Below are 27,960 nucleotides of genomic sequence, written 5' to 3' on the forward strand. Positions count from 1 at the left end.
TACTGAGGATCATCCTGATTAAACAACAAACAAATATGAATATGCACGCTAAAATGTTTTGTTTGAAATACATTTTATAAATAATTGAAATTCAGCATGAAACACTGTAACATACAATAAGTATGTCAGTGCAGGAGCAGTTACATTGTTTCCAAAACCAAAAAAGATAACCAGGAAATGAAGGCCGGAATCCGAGAGAGATCCAAGCTCCGCCCTCTGCCTCTGTCGGTGCCTCTGAAATTTATCAGCAACTATTTATTACTTCAGAAAGAATTTGAAGTGACTTATAAATGGGGGAAATGTGAACTGCAGTTGCTTCAGAAAGTACTCTGACTGCTTTGCCTTTTTGTTAAAAACTGAAATGACTCATTTACAAAGTATAAGACGCTGAATGCAATATTTTAAAGGTCATCATGGGTAAGTCTGAAGAAGAGGGGTTTTTGCTTTCTTTGATTTTGGCATATTGGACGGCATCTTCGATTCTATCCATAAATGTTAATAATGTAAAGTGTGGTTCACGTCTGGACTGTAACTCGACGACAGTTCTTGTTTCTCAGCGTCGGCGTGGCCTCGTGCTGACCCACTGCTCACTGGAGCAGGCTTTCCTACCATGGAGCTGTGCAGCCTGACAACATCCTGCCACTCCCACACTTCCCACTAGTTTTTAATCACTTAATTATTCTTAATTACTAATTACCTTGTTACTAGATATGCATTTTTTTTTGTTATTTATTCTGTTTTGTGATGAAATGTTTCTGTGGCCCAGATATTGAACTGATTGTATCCAAATGATTTGCTGTATTATTCATCAGGGGTTTTGTTTCTTTGTGTGCATTCAAAGATCATGTGATGTGGAGGTGTCATCATTTATCCTATTATGGAAAATGTCTCATGGTTACCAGTGGGGATTTTAACCACGCCTCACTAGACAACAATAAGTTGAGTGTGCACTAGAACAGAGAACGAGACATGCTGTGTGGTAATGCTGCTAAAGCGTACAGTGTCACTGGAGTTATTAGGCTGGCTATTTGAAGCTGCTGAGGCACTGCAGGGGTCCACGTGCTGGAATAAACTTTGTAAACCACATTGAGAGGACATTAATAAGCTGTATGACAGAGTATATCACATTTGTGTGTAACTACACCATCTTACCATCTCAGGGCTGTATGTTGCTCTGTGAACAAGAAGCTTTGGCTCATTACTTCCCTTAAAGACATGTTTAACTGCTCAGATCAGGGGTGTCCAACTCCGGGCGTCCTGCAGGTTTTAGATGTGTCAGCTGATTTAAACGGCTAAATGACCTCCTCAGCATGTCTTGAAGGTCTCCAGAGGCCTGGTAATGAACTCATCATTTGATTCAGGTGTGATATCTAGATCCCATCCCTGGCTTAAAGCTTCCAGGTCAGGCTCCCACTGAGGAGGGTCCAGCATGAGCTGAAGGCGAAGCTGAAGAAATACAAGGACTACTAGCTAACAGCACAAGATGTGTGGAGAAGAATGAAGAACATCATTGTGTTTAAGTGACTGGTTGTGGCTCAGTGATGGGAGAGTGGGTCATTTACCAGTTGGGAGGTCGAGGAAACGATCCCCAGCTCCTCATGTCCATGTGTCAAAGTGTCCCACTGAACCCCGGTTGCCCCCGATCCGTCCATCAGAGTGTGAATGTTAGATAAACCTGCTTCACTGTATGATTGTGTGTCCATTTAATGTCCACCAGTCCAGTGAATGTGACAGACGACCAGTGAGCAGCCTGGAGGGAGCAAATTAGCTGCACCACTCCTCCACCAGGTTTAGCTCACAGCCCTCTGCTGCCTCCACACCCTTACTGCCTTTAGTGATCACTCCCAGTGGGAAACAAAAAGTTCAAATGGGTCACAGATATACTCGGGTAGCTGTTATGTTACATACCCGTGCAGGTAAAGTCTGCAGAGATGTCCTGTACACTTATTCAAAGTGGCTTTCATCTGCTTCACCAGAAAGTCCTGAGTGATGGTTTGATAACTTTCTGAAGAGATCTCATGTGAAAAACAGTGAAACCCATAAGATGAAGTGCATGTAAGTATGGCAGAAGTAAAAACTGTGTCTAATCAAATCCTTAATTTGTTTTAGAGATGAGCATGAAGACTTCAAGGAGGAGATGCGTCGTCTGAGGAAACTGAGAGGAAAAGGGACGCCAAAAAAAGGAGAGGGGAAGAGAGCAGGCAAGAAGAAGTGAACTGCGGCACGTCTGCTCCCCGAGGCTGCACAGGACTCGTTCTTCGGTTTCTCTGCAGGCTGCGCTGGCTGCTGTGCACCGTGGTGGGATGCTGGTCCTGAGAGCGTTCCACTGGTCGGGACTGTCCTGTGTTTCTGTGCTGACAGGACGCTCTGAGTCGGGCGTATCCCACTTCTGTTAAATTGTGTATGTCATTGAACGTGTGTGTGGCAGTAAGAGGGCTGTGCTTATATCTTATTACCACATAATAATGTCTTTCTGTCGAACAGCCCAGGAGGAAGCGTTAGCTGCTGACAGCTTGACTGTGGATGGAACGGCTCAAATGTATAGAAGTAGACACCCTTATTTTTCACAATAAAGTCAATGTGATAAATCTGCAGAGTGGTGCAAAACTTTGTTTTATTGCCTTTAAAGAGGAAAAATCAAGAAGAGGGAGATAAAATCCCTCCATGTAGGAAACGCTCAGCATATGCTGCTATCCACAGTCTGTTTTTCTGGGTCGACCTGCGGACGTGAGCACATGTGGGCATTAAACAATTTGTGGCTGGTGGAGTCATCGACCAATCGGGATAATTGCCAGCTCCTACTGTCCAAGAGTTGAAGTATCATTGGGCAACATACTGAACCCTGAGACACTCCGATGGATACTGTGTGTGTGTGTGTGTGTGTGTGTGTGTGTGTGTGTGTGTGTGTGTGTGTGTGTGTGTGTGTGTGTGTGTCGGTCGGACAGTACTTGGGCACAGATAAAAGCACTGAGTGTGTGCGACTGGGTGAATGAGGCGTCTCATTGTAGGAGAAAGTGCTTCGAGTGCTCACATTGAGTATTAAGGTGTTCTTTAAGTAGCAGCCCATCCATTTACTGCATTCTGACTTCCGTGACATTAAGAAAAAGGTTTGCTATTGCAGGTAGTTACTAAACCAGGGGTGGGGAACTCCAGGCCTCCAGGGCCCATGTCCTGCAGGTCTTAGATGTGTCCTTGATCCAACACAGCTGATTTAAATGTCTTGAAGTTCTCCAGAGGTCTGGTTATGAACTAATCATTTGATTCAGGTATCTAGAACCTGCAGGACACCGGCCCTGGACACTTGGAGTTCCCCACTTGTGATCTATAAGAAGGCTGCTAAATAAGTGGACTTGATGTGAATAAAAGTTTTAATTCAATGTTGTTAATGTTCGGGTCTCACTGCATTGCCATCTTTGTGCGGACTTGTTTCACTTTGGCTGAGCGCACACTCATAATCAGCCACGGTTCGCTCATGCTAAGCCCGCGTTTCCTACCACGCTGAGTACTGAGGGGCTGAATCCTGGCACTCGGCACGCTTCAGGTCATCCAGGGTTGCTACCTTGCAGCACTCCTGCGTGTTCAGCGTCCCGGGCACCTGAAGCTCCCAGCGGCAGGTGGACGCAGGAAGGCTGTAAGAAGCTCTCCGTGGTCGTTTCAAACGGCTGCTTTTTCCGGTTTTACTCAATCGAAAGAGGTCCGGAGCTCTGGCCCGTGCCTCTGTCTCCCCCTCCTGTCCTCAGCACCGGGTTGCGTTTTCCTCGATTATTTTCCACTCACTTTCTCGCAGTTTAAAATGGCGGCGTTGAGCAGCGCCGAGTCCCCACCGCCCGTCTTTAACGGAGACACTACGGAGCTGGAGCCGGGCAGGGAGCGGGGCCTGGACGAGCTGGGCGCCGGACTGGACTCGTCCTGCTCGTCGGGGATCCCGGGAGGTCCGCAGGATGAGGAGGTAAGCCCCACGGCAGCGGGTCGAAGCTGGGCAGGGGACACGGGCTCCGAGCGGAGGTAATTGGATGGAAAGGTTCGGGAAACGGCGGCTGGAGCCCGGGCGGTGGGCTGCGGCGCAGGGCTGGAAATGCGAGCGGCCCCGGCTCACCCGGCTCGCGGGCCGGGCTCCGTGGCGGGGGAAGCTCCGGCTGCGGAGCTGTGTTTGTGTCGGGCCTGCTCGCCTCTCTCTCCAGCCTCACAGCATCTGCAGCCTGCTGCGACAACAGCACGCGCACACACGCGCGCGCGCACACACCGCTGTTCAAAGCACAAAGACGCAGTTTAGCGCTTCGTGCTGTGTCGTGCGGAATTGTGGTGCGGACAAAGTTTGACGGCGAGCGGTGCTGCGAGGCCTGCGCTCAGAAGGCTGCTGATGGTGGACCTGGAGGCTAGCCCGAGTCGTGCTTGTGGTGTTTGAGGTGTGATTTAGCCACACATGCTACTTTTATTAATGTGACACAAGATGACTAGCATCTCCGCAACTCCTCCACACGCAGAAAGCATCAGGCTGTGTCCTCAGCGGTGTCTGCACCGACCACGTAGCCTAGCCTTGATTCTGCAGGTCACAGGCCTCCCTGCTGGACCACGACAGCAGCCTGAAGCACACAGCAGGATAGCTTTGTGTCAAAGTTTGGAACAAACAACACTGCAGCTCATGTCTGACGTGAACACATTTCCCTGCTATGTCATACAGAACATGAGAAATCCGCCACAGGCTTTGGCAGCACCCATCTTAGAATAGAATAGAATAGAATTCAACTTTATTGTCATTGCACATGCACAGGTACAGGGCAACGAAATGCAGTTTGCATCCATCCAGAAGTGCTTTAGTGATATAGATATATTACAATATATATTAGCAATAATATAGATATGTGAGTATATTACAGAAATTAGGGTCCAGAACTCCTGCGTGAACATTTGGAGAGTTCCTGTGTCCACGTCTCTGTCACTGCAGCTCTGTAGTGAGAGCTCCAGGGGCCCGAGCTCACCAGAGACTAAAAATAAAAGCATTTAAAGACTGCGCTGACTCTGGATTTTAGTCTCTGGAGCATCTGCGGTGTGTCGGCTACAGGCGCATCTGCTGGTTTCTCTTCAAATGTCTATAATCACAAATCTGAGCTCAGGTATGACTCTGAGGCCTCTTCATAAAATGGTTTAGTGTGTATTTTAGACGGGCTTTTTTCATGTGCCATTCAAACTCCAGATAACATCTGGTGCAGGACGTGTTGAGCCCTGGTCCACGCACACAGCGCTGTTTTATATGAAAAACTGCAGATGAAGTCTCACCTGTCCCTGCTGCACCGTTCTCCAGCAGCTGGTTTGAGTCGTTTCTGGATCATCTCTCTCACTGCGTCTCACTGAGAATATTCCATGTTTGGTTACAATTATTTTATGGCTCTAACTACAGATTTAAAGGGAAACCTGGGATGAATATTTTGGTGCCTCAGTTTGGACATCACCCTGAGAGGATTAAACGTCGTCCCAGAACACTGGGATAATTCAAGGCTGCTAACTGTACAGTACAGTTAGCAAACTGTGATCCATCGGTTATCCAGCTCTGCTGCTGTGCAGCTGGATAGATAATCAGTCTTTATTCCCTAACACGACCTTCATGTTGCATTTCCCAGCATGTCTCAAGCTGTGTAAACATAAACAATCAGTAAACCGTAGCTTTTCTGACCCTATTTAAAAATAATCATTTCTAAATTCTGTAAGTTTGTGTTTGGCTGGTTATTGAATTAGCTTCACTCTGATTATTTTCAGGACTTTGTAGGACGGAGAAACTATTTGAACCTGCTGTGCATTGGAAACTTGGATAAAGCTCCAAAGTGACTGAAATAATGAGAGCTGAGCTTGAGCTGCGACTGTGTTTGATGGTGCTTTTCAGTTGCATTCTGTTCATCCAAAATTGGACATGTCAGTAATGGATTGCATTTATAAAGCGCTTTTCTAGGCACCCAAATTCCACTATTCATTCACTCTCACATTCACACACTGCAGGCAAACCACAGTTGTAGCCACAGCTGCCCTGGGGCAGACTGACAGAAGCCAGGCTGACATATCGCGCCATCGGCCCCTCTGGCCATCACCAGTAGGCGGTAGGTGAAGTGTCTTGCCCAAGGACACAACGACCAGGACAGAGAGAGCTGGGGGATCCAACCGGCAACCTTCCGGTTACAGATGAGCTTTCCAACCCCCTGAACCAACTGTCACAAATGTCCATATTTAGAGGATGTGGTCATTAATGTGTGACCAGAGTCCAGGTGTGGAAATCCCAGGAAGCTGATTCTGTTCATCTGGACCATGAACACAATCAAAAGTTGATTCATGTCCAGATGAACAGAATCATGGAGACTTTTGAGAGCTGGGTCTGTCTGTTTGCAGCAGAGCTTGACACTGAGAGGAAAAGTCAAAGATGGTGAGGATGGATTATTGATTAATGCTGGGGAACCGTTGTTTTAACATTAGTATAAAAAGCTTTGGTTTAAAAACTCCCCCTTTTTTCTAAAAGTGCAATTCACATCACTTAGTGTGTGCACAGAGCACCACATCCAAACAGTACTGGTTTCCAGGTATGAGGAGTTGGACCATAAAACATTATCAGTGGAAACCAGCTGTCCAGCGATCAGCTGTGAGCCACACACGGAGGTCAGATGACAGGTGGGGGGGAGCAAAGTGCAGAGATGACCAGCAAAATGCGATGAAGCACAGGAGAGCAAAGATGTGTAGTGGCATAAAAAGCTTGAAGGAGTGGAAGAGAGGAGGCCAGAGGAGGCATCGCTTCAGTTTCCCAAATGATTGATCCTCAGCAACAGAGCAGCTGTTCATGGGCAGCGTTAGGACAGTGATACGTTTTTAAGAAAGCCAAACTTTTGTTTCAGAGACAGATCAAACGGCTAACTGCAGGCCTGGAAGGGAAATCTCGCTCTAGCATCTCCTGACTCGAAGCGATTAGCCGCCTCCTAACGCTAAAGAGTGTAAAGCAGTCAAAGTGCATCGCTGTGGTGGAGAATCGTCAGTGAGATCAGAGAAGACATAGAAATGTCCGCTTTCCTTCCCAGACATCAACATCATCTTGTCTCCTCTGCCTGTCTTCTTTGACAATGAGACGATGCCATGTATTTATTTGTTATCTGTTTATTAGAGATTTGAGCCTCTTTTATTTCCCCAAGTTAATTAGTATTGTTTTACATTTATATATTTGTTTTACACGCATGAAGTCAAGTGTATAGAGCGTAGCATGATGACCGCTGCATGACCCTGCGGCTAAACTGAATGCCTCACATTACACTTCCACTATAATAAAAACAGTTTTGTCTGAGAGGGCCATGAGATATGAGGAAAATCTGATATCACGATATTTTACCTGATATCACGATATTTTACCCGATATCACGATATTTTTATCTGATATCACGATATTTGTATCTGATATCACGATATGTGTAAATAACCTTAAATGTTATTTTTAACCATGTAGTGCCGAACACTGCGCTGGTTTACTTATTCAAATAGACATGAAAACAAAAAGTCTGAATGAATTGAAACGTTTGATTTTACCCACACAGAGGTTTTCCACAAATGACTGTGACAGTAAGTCTGTGGTCAACACTAAAAAGGGTGCTCTGTTTTATTTATAACATATAAAAATGAGAAGATAAAAAAATGTGATGACCTCAGATTACAGACACAAGTCTGGATAGCGACTATAAAACGACTAACCGTCACAGGTAGTTTATTTAACTTGTTCTTTGGTGCGTAGAGAGACGGTCACATGCAGAGTTGTAAACATTCATTTTGCAGGTAATGACTTTTCAGCTGGTGGAAGACATTTGTGGCGCTGCTGCCTTTTAGCGACAATAGTTTTACAGCATGTTTGTCAAATTACCGCATTTTGCAAACAGCTTATGATAAAGCGATTTCAGCCATGGAAAAACTAGCGATACATCGAGTAAGTTCGATATATCGCCAGCCCCTACTTCACAAACATAAAAATAGACTTAGTGTTATACTAATACTTGAACTGATTACCGCTATAAACAAAATAACTGCATTTATTTTGCTAGTACTAGCTACGAACAGGCAATGACAGAACAGCAGTGTAAATGTATGCTATGTCTTCTAATGATGCTGCCTAAGGGAAGCATGTATAATGTAAACAGAATTGGTCCTAGCACTGAACCCTGTGGAACTCCATAATTAACCTCAGTGTGTGAAGAGGACTCTCCATTTACATGCACAAACTGGAGTCTATTAGATAGATATGATACAAACCACTGCAGTGCAGTACCTGTAATACCTACAGCATGTTCTAATCGCTCTAATAGGATATTATGGTATCGAACGCTGCACTGAGGTCTAGCAGGACAAGCACAGAGATGAGTCCACTGTCAGAGGCCATAAGAAGATCATTTGTAACCTTCACTAAAGCTGTTTCTGTGCTGTGATGAGCTCTGAAGCCTGACTGAAACTCTTCAAATAAACCTCTGCAGATGATCTGTTAGCTGTTTGACAACTACTCTTTCAAGGATTTTTGATATAAAGGAAGGTTGGAGATTGGCCTATAATTAGCTAAGACTGCTGGGTCTAGAGATGCTTTTTGAGTAAAGGTTTAACTACAGCCAGCTTGAAGGCCTGTGGTACATAGCTGATTATTAGAGATAGGTTGATCATATTTAAGATCGAAGAATTAATTAATGGCAGGACTTCTTTGAGCAGTTTTGTAGGAATGGGGTCTAAAAGACACGTTGATGGTTTGGAGGAAGTAATTATTGAAGTTAACTCAGAAAGATCAATTGGAGAAAAAGAGTCTAACTTAACATCAATGGTACTAAGAGTAGCTGTAGATGATATTACATCTGTGGGATGATTACTGGTAATTTTTCCTCTAATGATAAAAATGTTATTAGTGAAGAAGTTCATGAAGTCATTACTAGTTAACGTTAAAGGGATGGTTGGCTCAACAGAGCTCTGACTGTTTGTCAGCCTGGCTACAGAGCTGAAGAGAAACCTGGGGTTGTTCTTATTGTCTTCAATCAGTGATGAATAGTAAGATGTTCTGGCTTTGTGGAGGGCTTTCTTATAAAGCAGCAAACTATTTCTCCAGGCTAAATGATGATCCTCTAAATTTGTGACACGCCATTTCCTCTCCAGATTACGAGTCATCTGCTTTAGGCTACGTGTTTGAGAATTATACCACGGAGTCAGGTACTTCTGATTAGAGACCTTAGTTTTCACAGGAGCTACAGTATCCAGAGTCGTACGTAGTGAGGAGGTGAAATTATTAACAAGATGATCGACCTCTGTTGGAGCAGCGTTCAGGTAGCTGCTCCGCTCTGTGTTGGTACAGGGCATTGAAGAAGGAAGTGACTTGTGAAGTCACTTCCTAGCACTCACTTGAGTCAGCCCTCTGCTTTGTGCTCTGCTCAGCTGTCTGTCCTCCAGGTTCCCTGTCCTACTTCAGTAGGGGAGGCATAATTGGCTGTTGTGGCGTCAGCCTCTCCTTCACCACAGCCGGAACCCACTGCTCCATCCCTGCTCTGCAGCTCAGCCACAAACAACACCCAGCCATGCATATAGCAAGTCTCATTACCATCTTATAACCGTCTGCTTCCCTCTTGCTGCTATCCTACTTTGACGCTTCACCCCTGCACTCACCTCCACTCTGCCTGCACTCTTTTCTTCACCCCTCATGTGCACTGTTCACTTCTTTCGATGGTCCCAGCTACTGAAGCTCTTCTACCATCACTGTCTCTACTCCTTGCGTCTGCACTGTCCCACCTGCCCGACTCGTATTTATACTTATGCTTCTATTGATTTTCATCTCTTCTCTCCAGAGCATTCCTCCACCTCATAGGATATTGGATTTCTACTCTCACTACAGATGAGTGTCGTCTGCAAACAGGTGCTTCTCTGGCCTCACCTGTCACTCTGCCCATTAGCACTGCACACCAGAGTGGGCTCAGAGCAGATCCCTGATGTAATCTCACCATCCTTACGCCCGTCCTGCACCACCCTCACATACTTCTCTGCCACTCTTGATTTCTTCATGCAGAACCACAGCTCCTCTCTTGGCACTGTATCATCTGCTTTCTCTGATCCATAAAGACTCGGTGAAGCGTCACATCTGTAGTGCTCTTCCACTCGGTGCATGAAACCATACTGCCACGCACTGATTGACACCTCTCTTCTTAACCTGGCTTCAACTCTTTCCCATGTCTTCATGGTATGCCTCATCAGCTTTGTCCCTCTGTTTTGTTCTGCAGCTCTGTACATCACCCTTGTTCCTGACACTTGGTCGACTAAACGAGGAAAAGTAAACTGGACTAAACTAGAGATGGACCGATCCGATATTACGTATCGGTATCGGTCCGATACTGACCTAAATTACTGGATCGGATATCGGAGAAAAATAAAAAAATGTAATCCGATCCATTAAATATCACGAAAGCACCTCACAAAACTTGCAACACGCCGTAACTCACCTCAGAACGTTAGCACGTCGGAGCAGTATGCATCACGTGATAGAGCGGCTGTGGCATGCGGGACCTGTCGGTGGTCTGGATAGCATGTGGAGCTTCGCTAGCAACCCGGCATTTCATCTCCGACAAAGTTATCCCCGAGAGAAGTAAAGCAAGTGTGTAAGTCCATCTCTGAATGTTTGTAAAGCATTCCTGCGTTAAGCTTAACAAACGACTGCCTCTTCTTGCTGCTACTTCAATCATGAAACTGCTTAACGATCAGCTGATCGGCTTTTCTGTCGCGAGTCCCTGTCTCTAGTTTGCTTTTGGTCCACTTTGCACCAGAAAGAGGAAACCAGCGGCTGAACAACAGCAGCACGTTTAAGCTTGATCAGCTATTGTTAGAATTTATTTAATATTACTTTCTACACCAGGATCTTTTTCTACGTAGCTGACGTAACTGTGCAGGGGCGGATCTAGCAAAGTTTAGCCAGGGGGGCCGATAGGGCATTAACAGGGAAAAGGGGGCACAAAGACATACTTTTCTTTCTTATTCTCATTTAAAATGTCGAGCTTTTAATAAATAATTATCTGACACCCAAAGTTTTAATTTGATGCAAAATGAATAGAAGTCAATTACTGTATATAGTGACTATTAAGTCTAATATATATACCCTAGTAAGCTATAGTACTTTTTCCTTTGGGAAGGTACCATCTGTGCAGTCTGCAATTTTGTTGAAGAAAGATGTTGAATCTATTTAATATTTCTTGAAAAATAATTGATTTCTGTGCATTTTTTTTCCACACTGCATCAAATTAAGGTTGATTACGTCGATTAAGCATCATGAGGTGGAGCGTGAGGGGTGGTTCCCTATTTTTTATTTATTTATTTTTATTGTTGCTGGTAGTTGGAACCCTATTAGTTAGGTTGCTTAATATATATGCTAAGTAGGGCTGCCACGATTAGTCGACTATCAAAATCGTCGACGACTGATTTAATAGTCGACACGTCGTTTGAAGCTTTGTAAGATCCTGAAAGACGCAGGAATAAGTAGCAGGATTTAAGAGTGTAATAACGGACTGAAACAGAAGATGGCAGCACTGCATGTACAAGGATGCCAGCTGCCGTTAAACCCCGAAGAAGAAGAAGCAGCAGCTGTGTCCCAGAATTCATAGCGCGGCCCTGCTCAGTTTCCAACAATGGCGGCAGCTAGTTAGTTTTAACTTTACTCTTATTATTCTTTCTGGGTCACAAAATAAACATTTAACATATTTTCAGGCGAGAATGTAGCTGTGTAAACCTCAAATATCTGCTCAGTTTATCAAGACACCGCATATTTTCAAAAGCGCTCCGACGTTTTCGGAGACGTCTGTTACCCACTAGCTCGATAGTTAGCCGGGGGCAAGGTCACTAGAGCCGTGAGAACACCGGACTCCCAGCAAATTGTTTTCAAACCCACCGCCGTCTTTCGCTACTCAGGTTAAACATGATATATGAGTCACTTAGATAACTTAAAAATGTTATTGTTTGGCTTTTTTCAGTATTTTATTTGTTCCTGAGTAAATCGGTTTGGCTGAGATTAAAGTTATAGTTTTTACACAGCTGAATAAACATCAAGCAGACAGCTGATTATCAGAAGTGTGAGATGCTCCAGAATTTACTCCTGTGTCCTGTTAAATTTTAGATAGCAAGGAGTTTATTAAACTTCACCGAAACAATCTGCAAATTTCATTAAAATTTAATAAACTATCATCTTGTCTTTATTTTTAGTTAGCACAGACCTTACACACTTAAAGCTGTAAGCTAATGATAGTTATATAAGAGCAGATGCTGCTGGTGCAATAAGCTGTAGTTTTACGTCCAATGGATGATGAGCTGATTAGTCGACTAATCGCAGAAATAATCGGTGACTAGTCGACTATCAAAATAATCGTTTGTGGCAGCCCTAATGCTAAGTACTCTTTAAAATACCAGAATAGGGAGGATGGTGTAGGTTTAAGTTTATTAGATTGATCAGTATTGCTGAACTATGAAATTTTTTTTTTTGCATACAGGTATAACAGAATAGCTTTAGTGTAGTTGTTGTTTTAAACTTGAGTATGAACTTATACAAAATGCAGCAAGATATTTAAAAAACAGTTTTGTTGATTAAAAAACACTATATCGGATTCATATCGGTATCGGCAGATATCCAAATTTATGATATCGGTATCGGACATAAAAAAGTGGTATCGTGCCATCTCTAGACTAAACGACTAATCTCAAATCAAGAAACACTCGGATATTAAGTGACGTTTGAGAACCGTTTAATGGAAAATGTCAAAAACTAATAAGGTGTTTTAAACCATTATTCACGTTCTTCAATCATGAATGATGCCGCATAAATGTGTAGCACTTCACATCGTTAAACATTTTCTTTCACTTACTGACCTCCTCACCCAACGCTAAGGCGTAGACCAGGGGTGGGCAACTCCAGGCCTCGAGGGCCGGTGTCCTGCAGGTTTTAGATGTGTCCTTGATCCAACACAGCTGATTCAAATGGCTAAATTACTTCCTTAACATGTCTTGTAAGTTCTGCAGAGGCCTGGAAAGGAACTAATCATTTGGTGTGCTGACCCAGGGTGAGATCCTGCAGGACACCGGCCCGCGAGGCCTGGATCGCTCACCCCTGGCATAGACCATCTACCTTTCAGCGAAAGCTAATTTCTGCTTCCTGTCGCCTGCATTGTAGATGATGACTTTGTGTCCACAGAATAATGATACAGTCGGGACAACAGTGAGAAAGAAACGTAGGGCTGAGCTGTCCTTCCTTTAGCTCTAAGCTCTCTTTTCCTTTCCTGTGCTGTCTGTCTTGGGGGAATTAGCTCTCACTTCTCTCTATGCGAGTAATACAGTAGCATTAGCATTAGCTGACACACTGAAGCACTTTGTGTATTTACTGTGTGTTTTACACGTTACTGTCTCCATCCTCGCTCCGCTCCAACACTCGCTGAAGTGCCTCAAACAACAACTTGTAGATATTACAGTAATCAGTAACAGAGTACTGTTTCAGTAATTGTAGTTACAATTGTGCTGCTACTTGTGTTAACAAAATTCTCGCTTATCTGCACATGGGTGGGTAGAAAGAGGGAAAAACATCGAGCTTGCTGCTTTTCGTCCCGCTACAGGCCCGATGTCAAAGTAAGTGTAGATATGGTCACTACGTTAGTGCTTTAGAGCAATTAAAAATAAGAGTGCAACAGTAAAACTGCACCCAGGACAGAAGCGGCTACATCGTGCTGAACTTCATCAGGTAACAAAGGCAGCGGCGCAGCATCCATGTCAACCTGTTCGTGTTTGTGAAGGAGAATCGCTGTAACGGTCGCTCTGGTGTTCATCTTCACTGCGTGTGTTTGGTTTGAGTTCATGAACAAACTGAAAGAAAAATGGTGTGTGTGTGTGTGTGTGTGTGTGTGTGTGTGTGTGTGTGTGTGTGTGTGTGTGTGTGTGTGTGTGTGTGTGTGTGTGTGTGTGTGTGTGTGTGTGTGTGTGTGTGTTAGCATAAGGATTTTTGTTGGTGTGAGTCTGTAGTCTCAGATTTATATTGCGAGCTGGTAATTATGCAATATTTCAGATCATTTTACAGACAAAGACAAAAGTAATGTAACAGGTGTACTCTGGTAGAAACTAAGTAACATTTGGTTTAAAGAAAAGTAATGAGTAATGTGTAAACATTACTTTTTTTGAGTAATGAACCTAATGCTGGTTCCGGCCCACCTTTAACCCCTGAGTGTAGCAATATAAATGATGCATAAATTATTTGGTTTTGCTCGTTTCATCTCTCGGCATGTGATAAGCCCGGTGATGGAGGGTTGGCTTTTGTGTTGTTCTTTCCTACCCCCGTGACAAAAATGTGCCACAGGTGTCTCCACCAAACACCCAGCGATCGAACACCAACCTGTTAGTAAAGCAGCTACAGCCCCAGTGTCCCCAGCTACTTCACAGAGGTCCTAAAAGTAGAAAGAAAGAACCAATTAAATACTTTATTTTTTATTGTTTTTTACTGATTACATCTGTACATCTCCAGGGGTGTCCATGTTATCTGATCCTGGTAAAGCTGGTATGATAATGTGTTTTTTAGTCGTGCAGGTATTTACGTTTTACCCTGTTTCCTTGCAGATCTGGAACATCAAACAGATGATAAAGTTAACACAAGAACATCTGGAGGCTCTCCTGGACAAGTTTGGCGGAGAACACAACCCTCCCTCCATTTATCTAGAGGTAAGATCGTTTCGGCTTATGTGAACAGAACTTGCTGTGACCCTCGTAAATGTCACCGGAGGTGTTGAAGCTGTCGAGTTCGTTCCTCACGGTTCTTCTTTGGCAGGCCTATGAGGAGTACACCAGCAAACTGGACGCTCTGCAGCAGAGGGAGCAGCAGCTGCTGGAGGCCATCGGGAACAGCGCAGACTTCTCCTGCTCTCAGTCTGCTATACCAGCCCTTCTGGAAGTCAAGATAGGAGGTTGTGGGGTTGGTGCAGGGCCTCAGGCTTTCCACTCGGCCCCAAACACTTTGGCTGTCCTGCAGACCCCCACTGACACAAGCCGAGCCAACCCTCGCTCCCCCCAGAAACCCATTGTCAGGGTCTTCCTGCCCAACAAACAGCGAACAGTGGTAAGTGAGAGCCACTCTCTCGGGATGCTTATGTGGATTTTAAGGCACGAAAGTCTGATTGACGAGGCTCCTGAGAGCCAGCGCTTCATTTGCAGCAGCAGATATTAGATGTTCAGAGTTGATACATCCTCTTGGTGAGCTTTGCATCTGGTCTTTCACAAACTGCTTTTTCATGTTGACTTAGTTTTTGCTGAGTTAATGATGATACAGTGTAACATGTAACGTGTTGCTGAGGAACACGTGATTATTATTTTGTCATAAAACCTCAGAGATGAAAGACGGCGTGCAGCCTTTTTGACTTTAGGTTGCACAAAGTGCTCGGTCTCACTCGCTGTCAGATGCTCACAGCAATACAAATCTAGTTTAAAATAAAACGTGGTTTTACATTAAGGCATAAATATTATAAGTCCCTTTATGTATTTGTATTTCCATTCAGTTGACAGTCGAGCATTGGGCAGATACTAACCCTGAATCTCAGAGTTAGTATGACTGTTGGATAAAAAGCACGTGGGTGTAGAAAAAAAAGTGCTTGTGTGAATGGCTGAATGAGGCAAGTTGTCTAAAGTGGTTGGAGTAGAAAAGCGCTGTATCAGAACCAGTCCATTTACTGTTCAACATCTTAATCCCTCACCAGAGAAATGCACTCGTGAAGCAGCAAAAAGGGTCCGACAGAAAATGATTGATGCACGTTGTTCAGTCTGACTCCTGCAGCTCATCCTGCACCGTGGCTGTAACAGCTGTGGTCGGTGGTGTCCATCATGGACATCAGCTTGGCTCTTCCTCTGAATTATTGTTGCACATTTGAGGAAACATCAGGCTTGATTTAAACATTGCATTCTTAACTTTGAAAAGTAAAATGTGACTAAAGATTATAGCCAAGAAGACGTACTGACTTGGTATTTATTACTAAGACAAACTCTTTGCTTATTATAAAAAAAAAAGTCCCGCAGATCGACTCAGACATGTACAGGACGGCTGCTTCTCTTTTCTGTCTCTGGCTAAACGTAGTTCTGTGTGACAGCGTCTGGCTCAGCTTGGGAGTAATTCGGAGCCTCTGTGACGGACTTGTGTGGTGATTTCTGCATAAATCTGCACAAAACTTCAGTTTGTCATTAACCTCCTAGGACCTGCGTCCACATGTGTGGGCATCACATTTTGGTTTATTTAGACCAAAATACTCAATTTTGTTCTACAAGGGCCTGATATCCACTTACGAGGACTTTATGCTGCTACTGTTCTGTCGAAATTTCAAACGAATATCTTCATATGTGGCTCTGATTTTTCTTAGAAACAAAAATCGGGTAAAGAAAAAAAATCTGGTAATTCTTTGTTTTTACGTTCATCAGGTCCCAATCAGCCCAAATATCAAAGAGAGATTAAAAATGCTGCTGTGGAAGAGTTCGGGTCTTAGCAGGTTGAAGTGCATTCACAGGTCTGCTGTGGTTTAATGCAGACGAAGGCTGAGAGCATTAGTCTGACCCATAAAGTCAGAGTAAAGCTTCCAGCGAGGCCCAGCCCTGCACGTCAGCTGGATCGTCGGTGTTCTGGTTCTCTGAATGTTGACGATCGGCGGAGGTCGGGCGAGGTGACTGAATGTAATACTACTGTACTGCCAGCCTTCCCTGAAACGATGACCTGTGGCTGCTGGCTGAGACATGTAAAACCCAAACCTGGTTACATCCTGTCATTTCTGTGTCAGTTCAGTGAGTGTCGTTGTGCTGCCTTCAGGTGCCGGCACGCTGTGGGATGACTGTGAGGGACTCCCTGAAGAAAGCCTTGATGATGCGAGGACTCATTCCAGAGTGCTGTGCAGTCTATAGGATACAGGATGGGTAGGTGTCTCACAGACTTATCAGTCGCTGTTTCGTGTCACTGCGTCTCCTCGCGTCTTCACGTCTTGACTCCTCCCAGCGAGGATGTTTGAGAAAGATGTGAAGAAGCTGCCAGATGAGAGGACTGTGCTAGTGATTTAATTCTTAGCATAAAACCTGAATTCACCAAGTTATTACAGTTTGTGTTTAAAGGGTCAACTTCACTGTGACATTATGTTAATTTTACCTCTGCTGCCTCGTTACAGATATTATAAGAATGGACTGATGTCGATGTCACGTGCAGATTCCCTGTCTGGCAGTCAGGATACTTCCAATTTAATGTTTAGCCAGTTTTTTGCTTCAGGCCTTTATCTGCAGACATAAGAACTATAGTATGAAAATGAGTTTGGTAACAGCTGGGAATCTCTGTTTACTGCTTCTGAATGATTAAGAGAGCAAATAGCAGCTAACGGCTACTTCATGAAATGTGGTGAGTGTGAGCGCCTCTGTGAAAGCAGAAGTTTGAGTAGTTGGCTGCTCTGGTTCAGATGTGTGTGGCACAATGACCCACAGGATCGGACACCTCAGCGAATTTACCCCGAGGTCTGAATGTGCACCACTTTAAAACAAACCCAAGAACTACAGCTTAGACCAGCGGTCCCAACCTTCTTTAAGGTGTGGTGGATAAATACGACAGAAAAATGATACGACCGAGACAAAAACGGGGCTCTTATTTAAATATAATAAGTGCGAATTCACTGTGTAGTTGTGTAACTTTATTCGCAGCGTCCTCCTGAAATGCGCCAACAACATTGAGAGCAACGTCCTCCTCTCTGCCCCTTAATGCCCTCTGGTCGCTATGGTAACGCGTAACTATTTCTTTCAAAATAAGACACAACTACAACACGGGAAAAGACCCGGGGAAACGGAGTTGACGATAAAAACCCTGAAAACCGTAAATTTCACACCCAAGCCTCAACTCTCGCGACCCGGCACCAAACGACTCACAGACCGGCGCCGGGTTGGGGACCGCTGGCTTAGACTATCGGCCTCAGTTAGCACTTTAAAGTTAACGTTCATAACAGTCTAACTAGAACAAGTGTGGCACGTTTGGAGGGGCTGCGAGGGAAAGCTTCTCTCTAAAAAGAACACGATCGCAGGTTTTTAAAGCTACATGTGGATAACCACAAAACTTCTGAAACCACGTCATACAGCATATCGGCACAAAGACCTCGTACCAGCTGTCAAGCACAGTAGTGGAGGGGCACAGCCGCTAGACCTGGGCACCTTCCAACAGTCGTACTTCCGATGGGAAGCATATTTGGCTGCAGACTGGAGCAGCCAGGCATCAAACCACCAACCTTCAAGATAGTAGAGGTTAAGCTCCACCTTCTGAGCTACAGCCACATAATGTGAGGCCACGTGTCTCACAGTCACAGGGATGGCGCAGTCCTCAGAGCGCACCTGCAGAGTGTTGTCAGATGGAGATGGTGTCCAACATGGGCCACACCTGAATGTGCTCCATCAGTGTGTCCAGTGCATCCTGGGTCCATGGCCGACTCTTCCGGCCCACTTGTCAAAAAAAAAAAAAAAATACTATTTTCTAAGTAAATATATTTGTAAAGGTGCTACTGACTTGAAGTTCTCACGGCACAGTCCATCCAGTCCACACATGCAAAGAAGTTATGTGCAATAATCAGAAATGGGCAGCAGTGCAGAGGATAAGCTAATCGCTAATCGCCACTTCTCCACCCCCGTTGCCATATTGCCTGTTTGACGCGCTGTTTTTGAAAGGAGGGAACCTCCTCTCACTGGATGCCTCCTGGCTGACGTGTTCCAGGCATGTCCCAACAGGGCAGACTCTGGAGAGGCTACATCTCTCGGCTGGAGTTCCCCTGGATAAGCTGAAGGAGGTGGCTGGTGAGAGGGAGGTCTGGGCTTCTCTGATTAGGCTGCTGCCCCACGATCCGCCCCGGATATACGTGGGTGGATGGATGTATGGATGGAATGGCACATCGCTGCAAAATTAATGTCCGTAAACTTTAACTCAAACTAAAACAACGGCGTAAAGATGGGAGGGCCAAACTTTCTCCAGCACGATGTGACACACCGATAACACCATACACAAAATGCTGACGTCAGGTTATTGCTTCTGAAGGTTTTCATAGGCCTATGTGTTGGGACCGCCATATGGCCATCGGGTATTTTTGATGTAGGCAGTCTCATGTCATGTACAACAGTGCGGTGCACGTCCCACACTGTGGGGAGGGTTATACAGTGCGCACAGTATCATGAGTCCTGCTGTATGAAAGTGGAGCAGTAGGATGTTTGGGTTTTATGCTGGAAACCATCTTGGTTAGTTTTGCACCGCTCTTGGTGCGGTGGCTAAACCAACGGCTGGCTGAGGTGTAGACAGTTTCCGATACTCCCCACTTCCTGTTTCAGAGAGAAGAAGCCTATTGGCTGGGACACAGACATCTCGTGGCTGACGGGGGAGGAGCTGCATGTAGAAGTGTTGGAAAACGTGCCGCTCACCACACACAACTTTGTAAGTACTTTCAGAAAACCAAGTGTCCCGTAGTGAGAAGTGCTCAGTGCAGCCGGGGTGACTCTGGTCTGTATGTCTCTGTTTGATCCACAGGTGAGGAAGACTTTCTTTACACTGGCCTTCTGTGACTTCTGCAGAAAGTTGTTGTTCCAGGGTTTCCGCTGTCAGACCTGTGGCTACAAGTTCCACCAGCGGTGCAGCACTGAGGTTCCTCTCATGTGCGTCAACTACGACCAGCTCGAGTAAGTTCAGTGCAGGAAGGCGCACACTGCTGTGAGCAGTTTGGGACGATATAAGGATGTTATGGCTCCACGGGCTCGGCTCAGTGACCTGGTTCTCAGTGCTCGTGACACTGAGAACCTGCAGTTACGCGCTGACAGGCAGCTACGCTTGTATCTTTGTACATGTGCGACTGCCACGGGGAAGCAGGGATCAGGACGCTACCGGCAGTAAAAATGCGAACAGAACGAAGCTGTCGTCTGCACAGATCCTGATTCATCTTTATGGTAACAAAGAGCAGTGACATATTCAGGCTTTTAGCTTCAATGGGTTCAAAAAATGCCTCAGATTTTAAAGTGCAACAAAAAAGAGAGAAATGTCATGACTACATAAAAACGAGTTACTGTAAGCTCCAAAATTCACCGTTGGTTCCTGTGGTAGGCAAATGAAACAAGTGTGCTCAGTGTGAAAGGATGTGTGTTAGTGCTTGTTTGGCCTGATTAAGGTTACGTTCCAACTGTGCCTGAATCGTATGTTTTCGGCGTGTCCTCTGCAGCTTGCTACTAGTGTCCAAGTTCTTTGAGCACCACCCGTTCACCCAGGAGGAGGTCTCCTCAGAGGGAACCACGCCTGTGTCTGAGGCCTGTCCATCACTTCCCCCATCCGACTCCACTGGGTGAGTCCTCCAGCCTCATACCGAAAAGGAGACGTTTTCCTTCTGTTTCCTCAGCAGAACATTTAGAGTCTGAAGTTTGAAGTACTAACCAGCGGCTTTCTGTCCAGATCAATATGCCACGCCACTGTGTCGCCGTCCAAATCCATACCCATCCCGCCCAGTTTCCGGCCCAACGAGGAGGACCACCGCAACCAGTTTGGCCAGCGGGACCGTTCATCCTCTGCCCCCAATGTGCACATCAACACCATCGAACCGGTCAACATCGATGTGAGTCCGCTGGACTCGCTGACACATGAGAATTTTCTTTCATTCTATGTTTTTCATCACCTCACACAGCGCCCTATGGTTTCACGTCAACGTCCAGCACGTGTTACAGACGTGTTACAGACGTGTTACAGACGTTACAGTTGTGTTACAGACGTTACAGTTGTGTTACAGACGTGTTACAGACGTGTTACAGACGTGTTACAGACGTGTTACAGACGTTACACTTGTGTTACAGACGTGTTACAGTTGTGTTACAGACGTTACAGTTGTGTTACAGACGTGTTACAGACGTGTTACAGACGTGTTGCAGACGTGTTACAGTTGTGTTACAGACGTTACAGTTGTGTTACAGACGTTACAGTTGTGTTACAGACGTTACAGTTGTGTTACAGACGTTACAGTTGTGTTACAGACGTGTTACAGACGTGTTACAGACGTGTTACAGACGTGTTACAGTTGTGTTACAGACGTTACAGATGTGTTACAGACGTGTTGCAGACGTGTTACAGTTGTGTTACAGACGTTACAGATGTGTTACAGACGTTACAGTTGTGTTACAGATGTGTTACAGATGTTTTACAGTTGTGTTACAGATGACCAGAATGATGTAGTCTCTTATTTCTTTTGTGCTCTTGACATTAAGATAACAGTTAATACACTTCCTTAAGTTGACAACAGAAGCTCTCGATCGTCCACAGACGGTGGAGCCGCTCTGATGGACAAACTCTTCCATAACACTTTGATAACACTTTATTATTTACTTTCTTTATTAGCAGTATTTTACTTCCCTGAACAACAGCCCATCCAATCCACACATGCAAAGAAATCAAACCATAGATGTCCAAATATTATATGTAATGAGGAGAAATGACACAGGGAAGAATTATTGAACATGCTCGCTGAAATTTATTTAATACAAATGTAAAAACTGTCGCCGATGACAACGACAGCTTCTGTACAGAGAGACGAATCGCACGATTTCTCAGGTGTGATTTCGACCCAGTCTTTAACACCAACAGTCTCCACATCCTCGGGGCTCCATGGGCCCCGTCTTTAGTTCTTTCCGTGGAGTTTCAGTGGGATCGGGTCACGTGATTGGCTGGACAATTCTAACATTTCTCTGAACCCGATTAAGTTTCCTCAGCTGTTTTCGGGGGATCGTCGTCTTGCTGAAACGTCCACCCTTATTTCATCTTCCTCATGCCGGTGGATGGCTGCAGATTTTTATCAAGATGTATTCAACTTTCAATTCAATTTTATTTCTACAGCGCTAAATCCCAACAACAGTCGCCTCAAGGCGCTTTATATTGTAAGGTAGATCCTACAATAATACATAGAGAGAAACCCCAACAATCATATGACCCCCTATGAGCAGCACTTTGGCGACAGTGGGAAGGAAAAACTCCCTTTTAATAGGAAGAAACCTCCGACAGCACCAGGCTCAGGGAGGGGCGGGGCCATCTGCTGTGATTGGTTGGGCAGAGAGAAGGTTATGTACTATTTGTAACTGGAACCATCAGTATGTTTGGCAACACTTGAGCAGTTTTTACCCACCATGAGATGTTTCTTGGGCGACTGGTTGGTAATGAGACACATTTTACGGGCCATCAGTTGTAAATGAACCAGCTGACATTAATTTGCTTTAATTGGCAGGACTTTTAATTACTGATAGATCTCAGCTGCTGTTCCAGGTCTTTTCTTCATGTGTTCAATCGTTTCTCATTATTACACATAACTTAATTGTTGGACACCTGTGCTTTGATTTCTGTGCACGTGAGGATTGGATGGATTGTTACCAACATCTGGTGAGGATTTCATGTCATTTACACATTTAATTCAAAAGTGGGTGACGTGTTCAATACTTTACCCTCTGTAAATACCATCAGTTTGCACTCGGAGCAAGTCCTCATGTATTTATGTTAAGTGTGTTTTTCACCCTCTGCAGCTGCTGAAATCACCGTGTTCATGTTGGTTTTGCTTTCTTTATTTCAGGACCTGATTCGAGATCAGGGCTTACCGAGGTCAGATGGAGGTGAGCATCCAAGAGGGAAACTTCACACTCAACTTTTTCCCCATCATCTCACATCTCTGTGCTCTTGAATTTTTTTTATCTGTGTGTGTGTGTGCGCGTTCAGTCCTGTGCCTTGCCAGTCACAGAGCCGTGAGCTGAAGGTCAGGGGTTTTCAAGGATGAGCGGTCTGAGTGCTCCTCCAGGCTCGGCTCCTCCTCACGTGAAACTAAAACATTTGACAAATTTTCCAAAAGTTCCAACAAAGCAGCTCTGCAGCAAAGCATCGCAATACATGCACAGTGTTGAACAATGTTTCCAGTGTAGTCTGGGTGTGCAGTAAGATACAGAGGGGACACCTGTGACACGTGTGTGGACTGTTTTACATTCAGTGTGGCAGTTTTAGATCCCGAAACTAATCTTGCAATTCAATTCAGTTTAATTTATACAGCTCGAAATCACAACAGTCGCTATGAGCAAGCACTTTGGCGACAGCGGGAAGGAAAAACTCCCTGTTAACAGGGGCGGGGCCATCTGCTGCGACCGGTTTGGGTGAGAGAAGGAAGACCGGATAAAGACATGCTGGGGAATGAGTGGTGTTCAGTTATTAGTCGACTACAAAGTGCAGTCAAAGGCTGCATCCCAATTCAGGGTCTGCAGCCTTAAAGTACGCAGCCTCAACGATCCTCGAGGGCCGCGTACTCAAAGACCGCTAAGGCCGGAAGTGCGAGGCTTGTGAAATGGGACGGTCTAGCCTCCGTTGCGCTGCCCAGGTTGCCTAGCAACCATGATACTAACAGCTGGAAACGTGTCATACAGCTTTGTTTGACAGAAATGAAATGAAATCTTTTGTTCATGTGTTTGTTTGTTTCTACATGAGCTTTGATCATTCTCTGTGAGATTAAGCTCAGCTATTGAACGGCGTATATTTTAAAGTAAAGGCTTTAAAACCAAGTTAGCACAAACGTCACTAATGTCACATGACTTTGCCGACATGTGGCCAACAGTAATGTTTAATGTTCTTCGTTATTAAACATTTGCACATAAATAAGTGACATAATATCCAGGACTTACTTAAAGTTTACTCTTCGGCCGCCCCTCATCCGCCGTTTTTTTTTTTTTCCCGGCAAAATTATCCACACCCACTGCCGCGCTATGCATTCTGGGATATGTTGGGCCACGAAGTCTACACCGCCACGTCCTTAAAATTCAGGGAAATGAAGGACGCATTTGAGGGCCGCATTTCGAGCAGCCTTTGAATTGGGACAGCCTTCGTCGCGTCGCGGTGACGTAATCGGCCTTAAAATGCGGCCTTTAAGGCTGCAGACCCTGAGTTGGGATACAGCCGTTGTCTTAAGTTGTCAGAGTAAGCAGTCACGTGAAGCTAGCTACAAACATCATAAGCTAACCCAGTGTTTCAGCTACACATGGACACGAAAGCTGGAAAAAAAAATTCTGTGATAAAAGAAACGATACATGAAATATATGCTGGAAGTAACACACGGCTGCAGACAGTGTGTGTCAGAGCGCTAGTATTAAAAACCTGTGAGTGTGTGTGCGTGCGTGTGTGTACATGATCATATAATCCTTGCGGTGATTTTATTGTGTTCATTACTTCTGACTGCAGACAGGTTTTGGTTTTGCTGCATGAGAGCAAACATCTGCTGACGTTTACTGCAGGTGTACACGTCATCCAAAAACTCCACAACAGTCGATCTCTAACCTGGACCCTCACAGTGTGAGTTACCATGGAGATGGACTTCATGGCAGAGGACGCCCAGAGCAAACCCTGGAGTCACCCTGACTGACAGCTTATAGCTCTGACTGTGTAGCCATAGTTAGAGCCTAGTTAGTGACAGGGGCGTGTTGAGTAGCAGTGATGGTCTGTCTGTCTCTCTTTGCCCTGCAGCCCCCCCGACCCACCCCGCCTGCTGCTTGAGGAAGCACCGAACACGGACCTCAAGCCCCCTCCTATACTCCTATCCCAATGACATAGTGTTTGATTTTGAGCCCGAGCCCGTTTTCCGAGGTAGTTAGGCCTCTGTGTTCCTGTGTTGTTCTTCCATTCACATACACACCCCACCCACCCACCCACATCTCCACCTCAACCCCGTCTCCCTCCACACTCTCTCTGTTCTTTGCCTTTATGCCCTCACATGCTCCTTCAGCCATACACCTCACGGCGCAGTACCACACGCTGCCTGCTCGATGGATAGCGGTTTCTTTGATGGAGGCGCTCTTGTGTTCAGTCATTGGTTAAAAAGAATGACATGTTAATCAGAAAGCCCGCCTCTTGATGTTCACTGCAGCATCTTGTTAGCAGGCTGTTAAAATCAGTTTATAGCTGTTACATAATAACAAAGAGTCGTGTTTTTCTTTTAATATGTCGTCTTTGTAAGATTTCCAAAGCCTCCCAGCTTCATAACTGAATCATGATTTTGGTCGACATGAACGATCCATTGATTCGTTTGCAGGATTTTTTTTTTCCATTTCTATTCAGACATCACAGCTAACTGTAGCATCTGTAGCTATTGGATATGAAGCCATTGCCTGAACTGGCAGCTGTTTGAAATCAAAAAGGTGTTTGCTAGTGTCACAAAAATAAAACGCCTCCATGCTGCAGAGTGCCAGAGTACGGCGTAGTCTGTGCACTCCTTTGACTGACCAAACAGGTCTGCACACTGATTGGCTCGGATTAGGAGTAGCAGTTTTTTTTGCTTTTACTGTGAAGTCTGTTTTCAAACGAGCCGGCTGAAAATGTCGGGACGACATTTTTGTAGTTCTTTCAGGACCTCTGAATCTTAACTTCAGGACCCGTTCAGAGAAAAAAAGATGATTACGTATTCGAACCTTTGTTTTGGAAGAATCAGTGACCAAAAATATCAAATCTGTGACACAAACAGCTGCCATCCAGCCAAGCACACCCTCACCTGTCCTGTACATGTGAACACACACACAGACACACACAGACACACACACAGACACACACAGACACACACACAGACACACACAGACACACACACACAGACACACACAGACACACACACACAGAGACACAGACACACACACACAGACACACACACACACACACACAGACACACACACACACACACAGACAGACACACACACACAGACACACACAGACACACACACACACACAGACACACACACACAGACACACACACACACACACACAGACACACACACACACACACACAGACACACACACACAGACACACACACACACACACACAGACACACACACACAGACACACACGCACAGACAGACACACACGCACGCACAGACACACACGCACAGACACACACACACAGACACAGACACACACACACAGACACACAGACAGACACACACAGACACACACACACACACACACACACAGACACACACAGACACACACACACAGACACACACAGACAGACACACACGCACAGACACACACGCACAGACACAGACACACACACACACAGACACACACACACAGACACACACACACAGACAGACACACACAGACAGACACACACAGACAGACACACACACACAGACACACACACACAGACACACACACAGACACACACACAGACACACACACACACACACACACACACACACACACACACATTGATGCTGAAGCCTCAGTCTCTCTCTCTCTTTTTCCCTTCCTGCCTTCTCTGTTTTTGACAAGTCCCTCACTTCCAGACCTTTACCTTTCACTACTCTTTATCTTCTTCTCTAGGTTCGACCACAGGTCTGTCGGCCACGCCTCCCGCCTCTCTGCCTGGCTCTCTGACCAACGTCAAGGTCCCACAGAAGTCGCCGTGCCCGCAGAGGGAGCGCAAATCGTCCTCCTCGTCCGAGGACCGCAATAAGATGGTGAGTGGTGTCCGCAGATGCTAGCGTTGTGCTGCGTCTCATTGTGTGCTCGTGCTGATCGAGTGTCCTGTATGACAGAAAACCCTGGGGAGGCGGGACTCCAGTGATGACTGGGAAATCCCGGAAGGTCAGATTACTCTGGGTCAGAGGATAGGCTCTGGATCTTTTGGAACTGTCTTCAAGGGAAAGTGGCACGGTAAGACTGCGCCGCGCCGTCACACCCCACGCAAAGACACTTACAGAGCGCCGTCTACATGCCGCAGCCTGCCTGCTGATCGTGTTCATACTCTGATGAGCAGCGTGTACACGCCGCTTCCTGCATCAGTTAGTCCTGCAGGACCAGCAAGCGGGTTAAGGTCAGGGACGAGCTTGAGTCGGCGCTCTTTCTGGGATAGAACAGTTTCCATCAGCTCGGGGTGAACAAACTGGATAAACCTGCTCGCCACAGATAAAAATGAAATTAGTTTTAATTGAAAAAGATTTGGAATAAATAAAGCAGATTAGAGCTTCGTGCGTTAGCTTTTCCTTGTTAAATCTCAGCAGTTAGTAAATTAGCGTCATCTTTAATCATTTTGTCCCCGGGCTCTCAGGTGATGTGGCAGTGAAGATGCTGAATGTCACCGCTCCCACGCCACAGCAGCTTCAGGCATTCAAGAATGAAGTGGGAGTCCTCAGGTAAGCCCCGCCTTCTCCTTTGTGCACCAGCGCGCTGCTGCACGCTGCAGAACGTCACCTTACTGATGCAGCCTGCGTCATCAGTGTAAACCTGCTGTAATTTGAACACGTTGTGTGTTTGCACCAGGAAAACGCGTCACGTGAACATCTTGCTCTTCATGGGCTACACCACCAAGCCCCAGCTGGCCATCGTGACCCAGTGGTGTGAAGGCTCCAGTCTGTACCACCACCTGCACATCATCGAGACCAAGTTCGAGATGATCAAACTGATCGACATAGCCCGACAGACCGCTCAGGGCATGGAGTGAGTAACCTTTCAAACATCGAGCGCTGTCAAATTCCACAACGAGCGCCGTCGCTCTAATGACGCTTTGCTCTTCACCTTCAGTTACCTGCATGCCAAGTCCATCATACACAGAGATCTGAAGAGCAACAGTATCCTTTTGAATCAAAGTCATCGGGTGATAAGCTGGACTTGGTGCTACAGGAGCGTAAGCAGGACCAAGAAATGCTTCGTTTCAGGGGAGAATAAGAAGAGCACACCTTACAGCAGGTATGGACCTTCCCACGACCCCGGCCCAGACAGAGGCACCAATATATCAAATATGATATTATTACCGTTCATCCACCAAAGTGATGGGATCAGAATGCAGTGATTGTCCAATACTGCGTAATACTACAACACTGCAAGACACACGATACAGAACATCTGGAACTGAAGAAGAAACGCTGCTTATTGATTCGCTGGACTGTAGCAT

The 27,960-nt window shown here is 45.5% G+C and overlaps 2 protein-coding genes across 3 annotated transcripts in view; both read left to right on the top strand.

Annotated features, from left to right (window-relative positions):
- The window catches only part of mrps33 (mitochondrial ribosomal protein S33), a 339,553-nt gene extending 336,959 nt beyond the window's left edge, over positions 1-2,594 (top strand). Inside the window, exon 4 of the mRNA XM_080887336.1 lies at positions 2,110-2,594. Coding sequence (XP_080743462.1) covers positions 2,110-2,215 — 106 coding nt within the window. The 3' untranslated portion in view covers positions 2,216-2,594. The remainder of the gene's footprint in view (positions 1-2,109) is intronic.
- An 865-nt stretch (positions 2,595-3,459) lies between these two features.
- braf (B-Raf proto-oncogene, serine/threonine kinase) overlaps positions 3,460-27,960 on the top strand; it is a 32,045-nt gene continuing 7,544 nt past the window's right edge. Inside the window, exons 1-15 of one of the 2 annotated variants that reach the window (XM_080887331.1) lie at positions 3,460-3,949; positions 14,611-14,712; positions 14,819-15,106; positions 16,835-16,938; positions 19,363-19,465; positions 19,559-19,707; positions 20,241-20,360; positions 20,468-20,627; positions 22,620-22,659; positions 24,545-24,664; positions 26,391-26,527; positions 26,606-26,723; positions 27,118-27,202; positions 27,330-27,506; positions 27,591-27,637. In XM_080887331.1, the coding sequence (XP_080743457.1) occupies positions 3,794-3,949; positions 14,611-14,712; positions 14,819-15,106; positions 16,835-16,938; positions 19,363-19,465; positions 19,559-19,707; positions 20,241-20,360; positions 20,468-20,627; positions 22,620-22,659; positions 24,545-24,664; positions 26,391-26,527; positions 26,606-26,723; positions 27,118-27,202; positions 27,330-27,506; positions 27,591-27,637 (1,906 nt within the window). In that variant the 5' untranslated portion in view covers positions 3,460-3,793. The remainder of the gene's footprint in view (positions 3,950-14,610; positions 14,713-14,818; positions 15,107-16,834; positions 16,939-19,362; positions 19,466-19,558; positions 19,708-20,240; positions 20,361-20,467; positions 20,628-22,619; positions 22,660-24,544; positions 24,665-26,390; positions 26,528-26,605; positions 26,724-27,117; positions 27,203-27,329; positions 27,507-27,590; positions 27,638-27,960) is intronic. The other variant, XM_080887330.1, reaches the window with a different exon arrangement.

This window comes from Rhamphochromis sp. 'chilingali' (genome assembly GCF_963969265.1).
Source record: "Rhamphochromis sp. 'chilingali' genome assembly, chromosome: 7".
Classification (NCBI taxonomy): Eukaryota; Metazoa; Chordata; class Actinopteri; order Cichliformes; family Cichlidae; genus Rhamphochromis; species Rhamphochromis sp. 'chilingali'.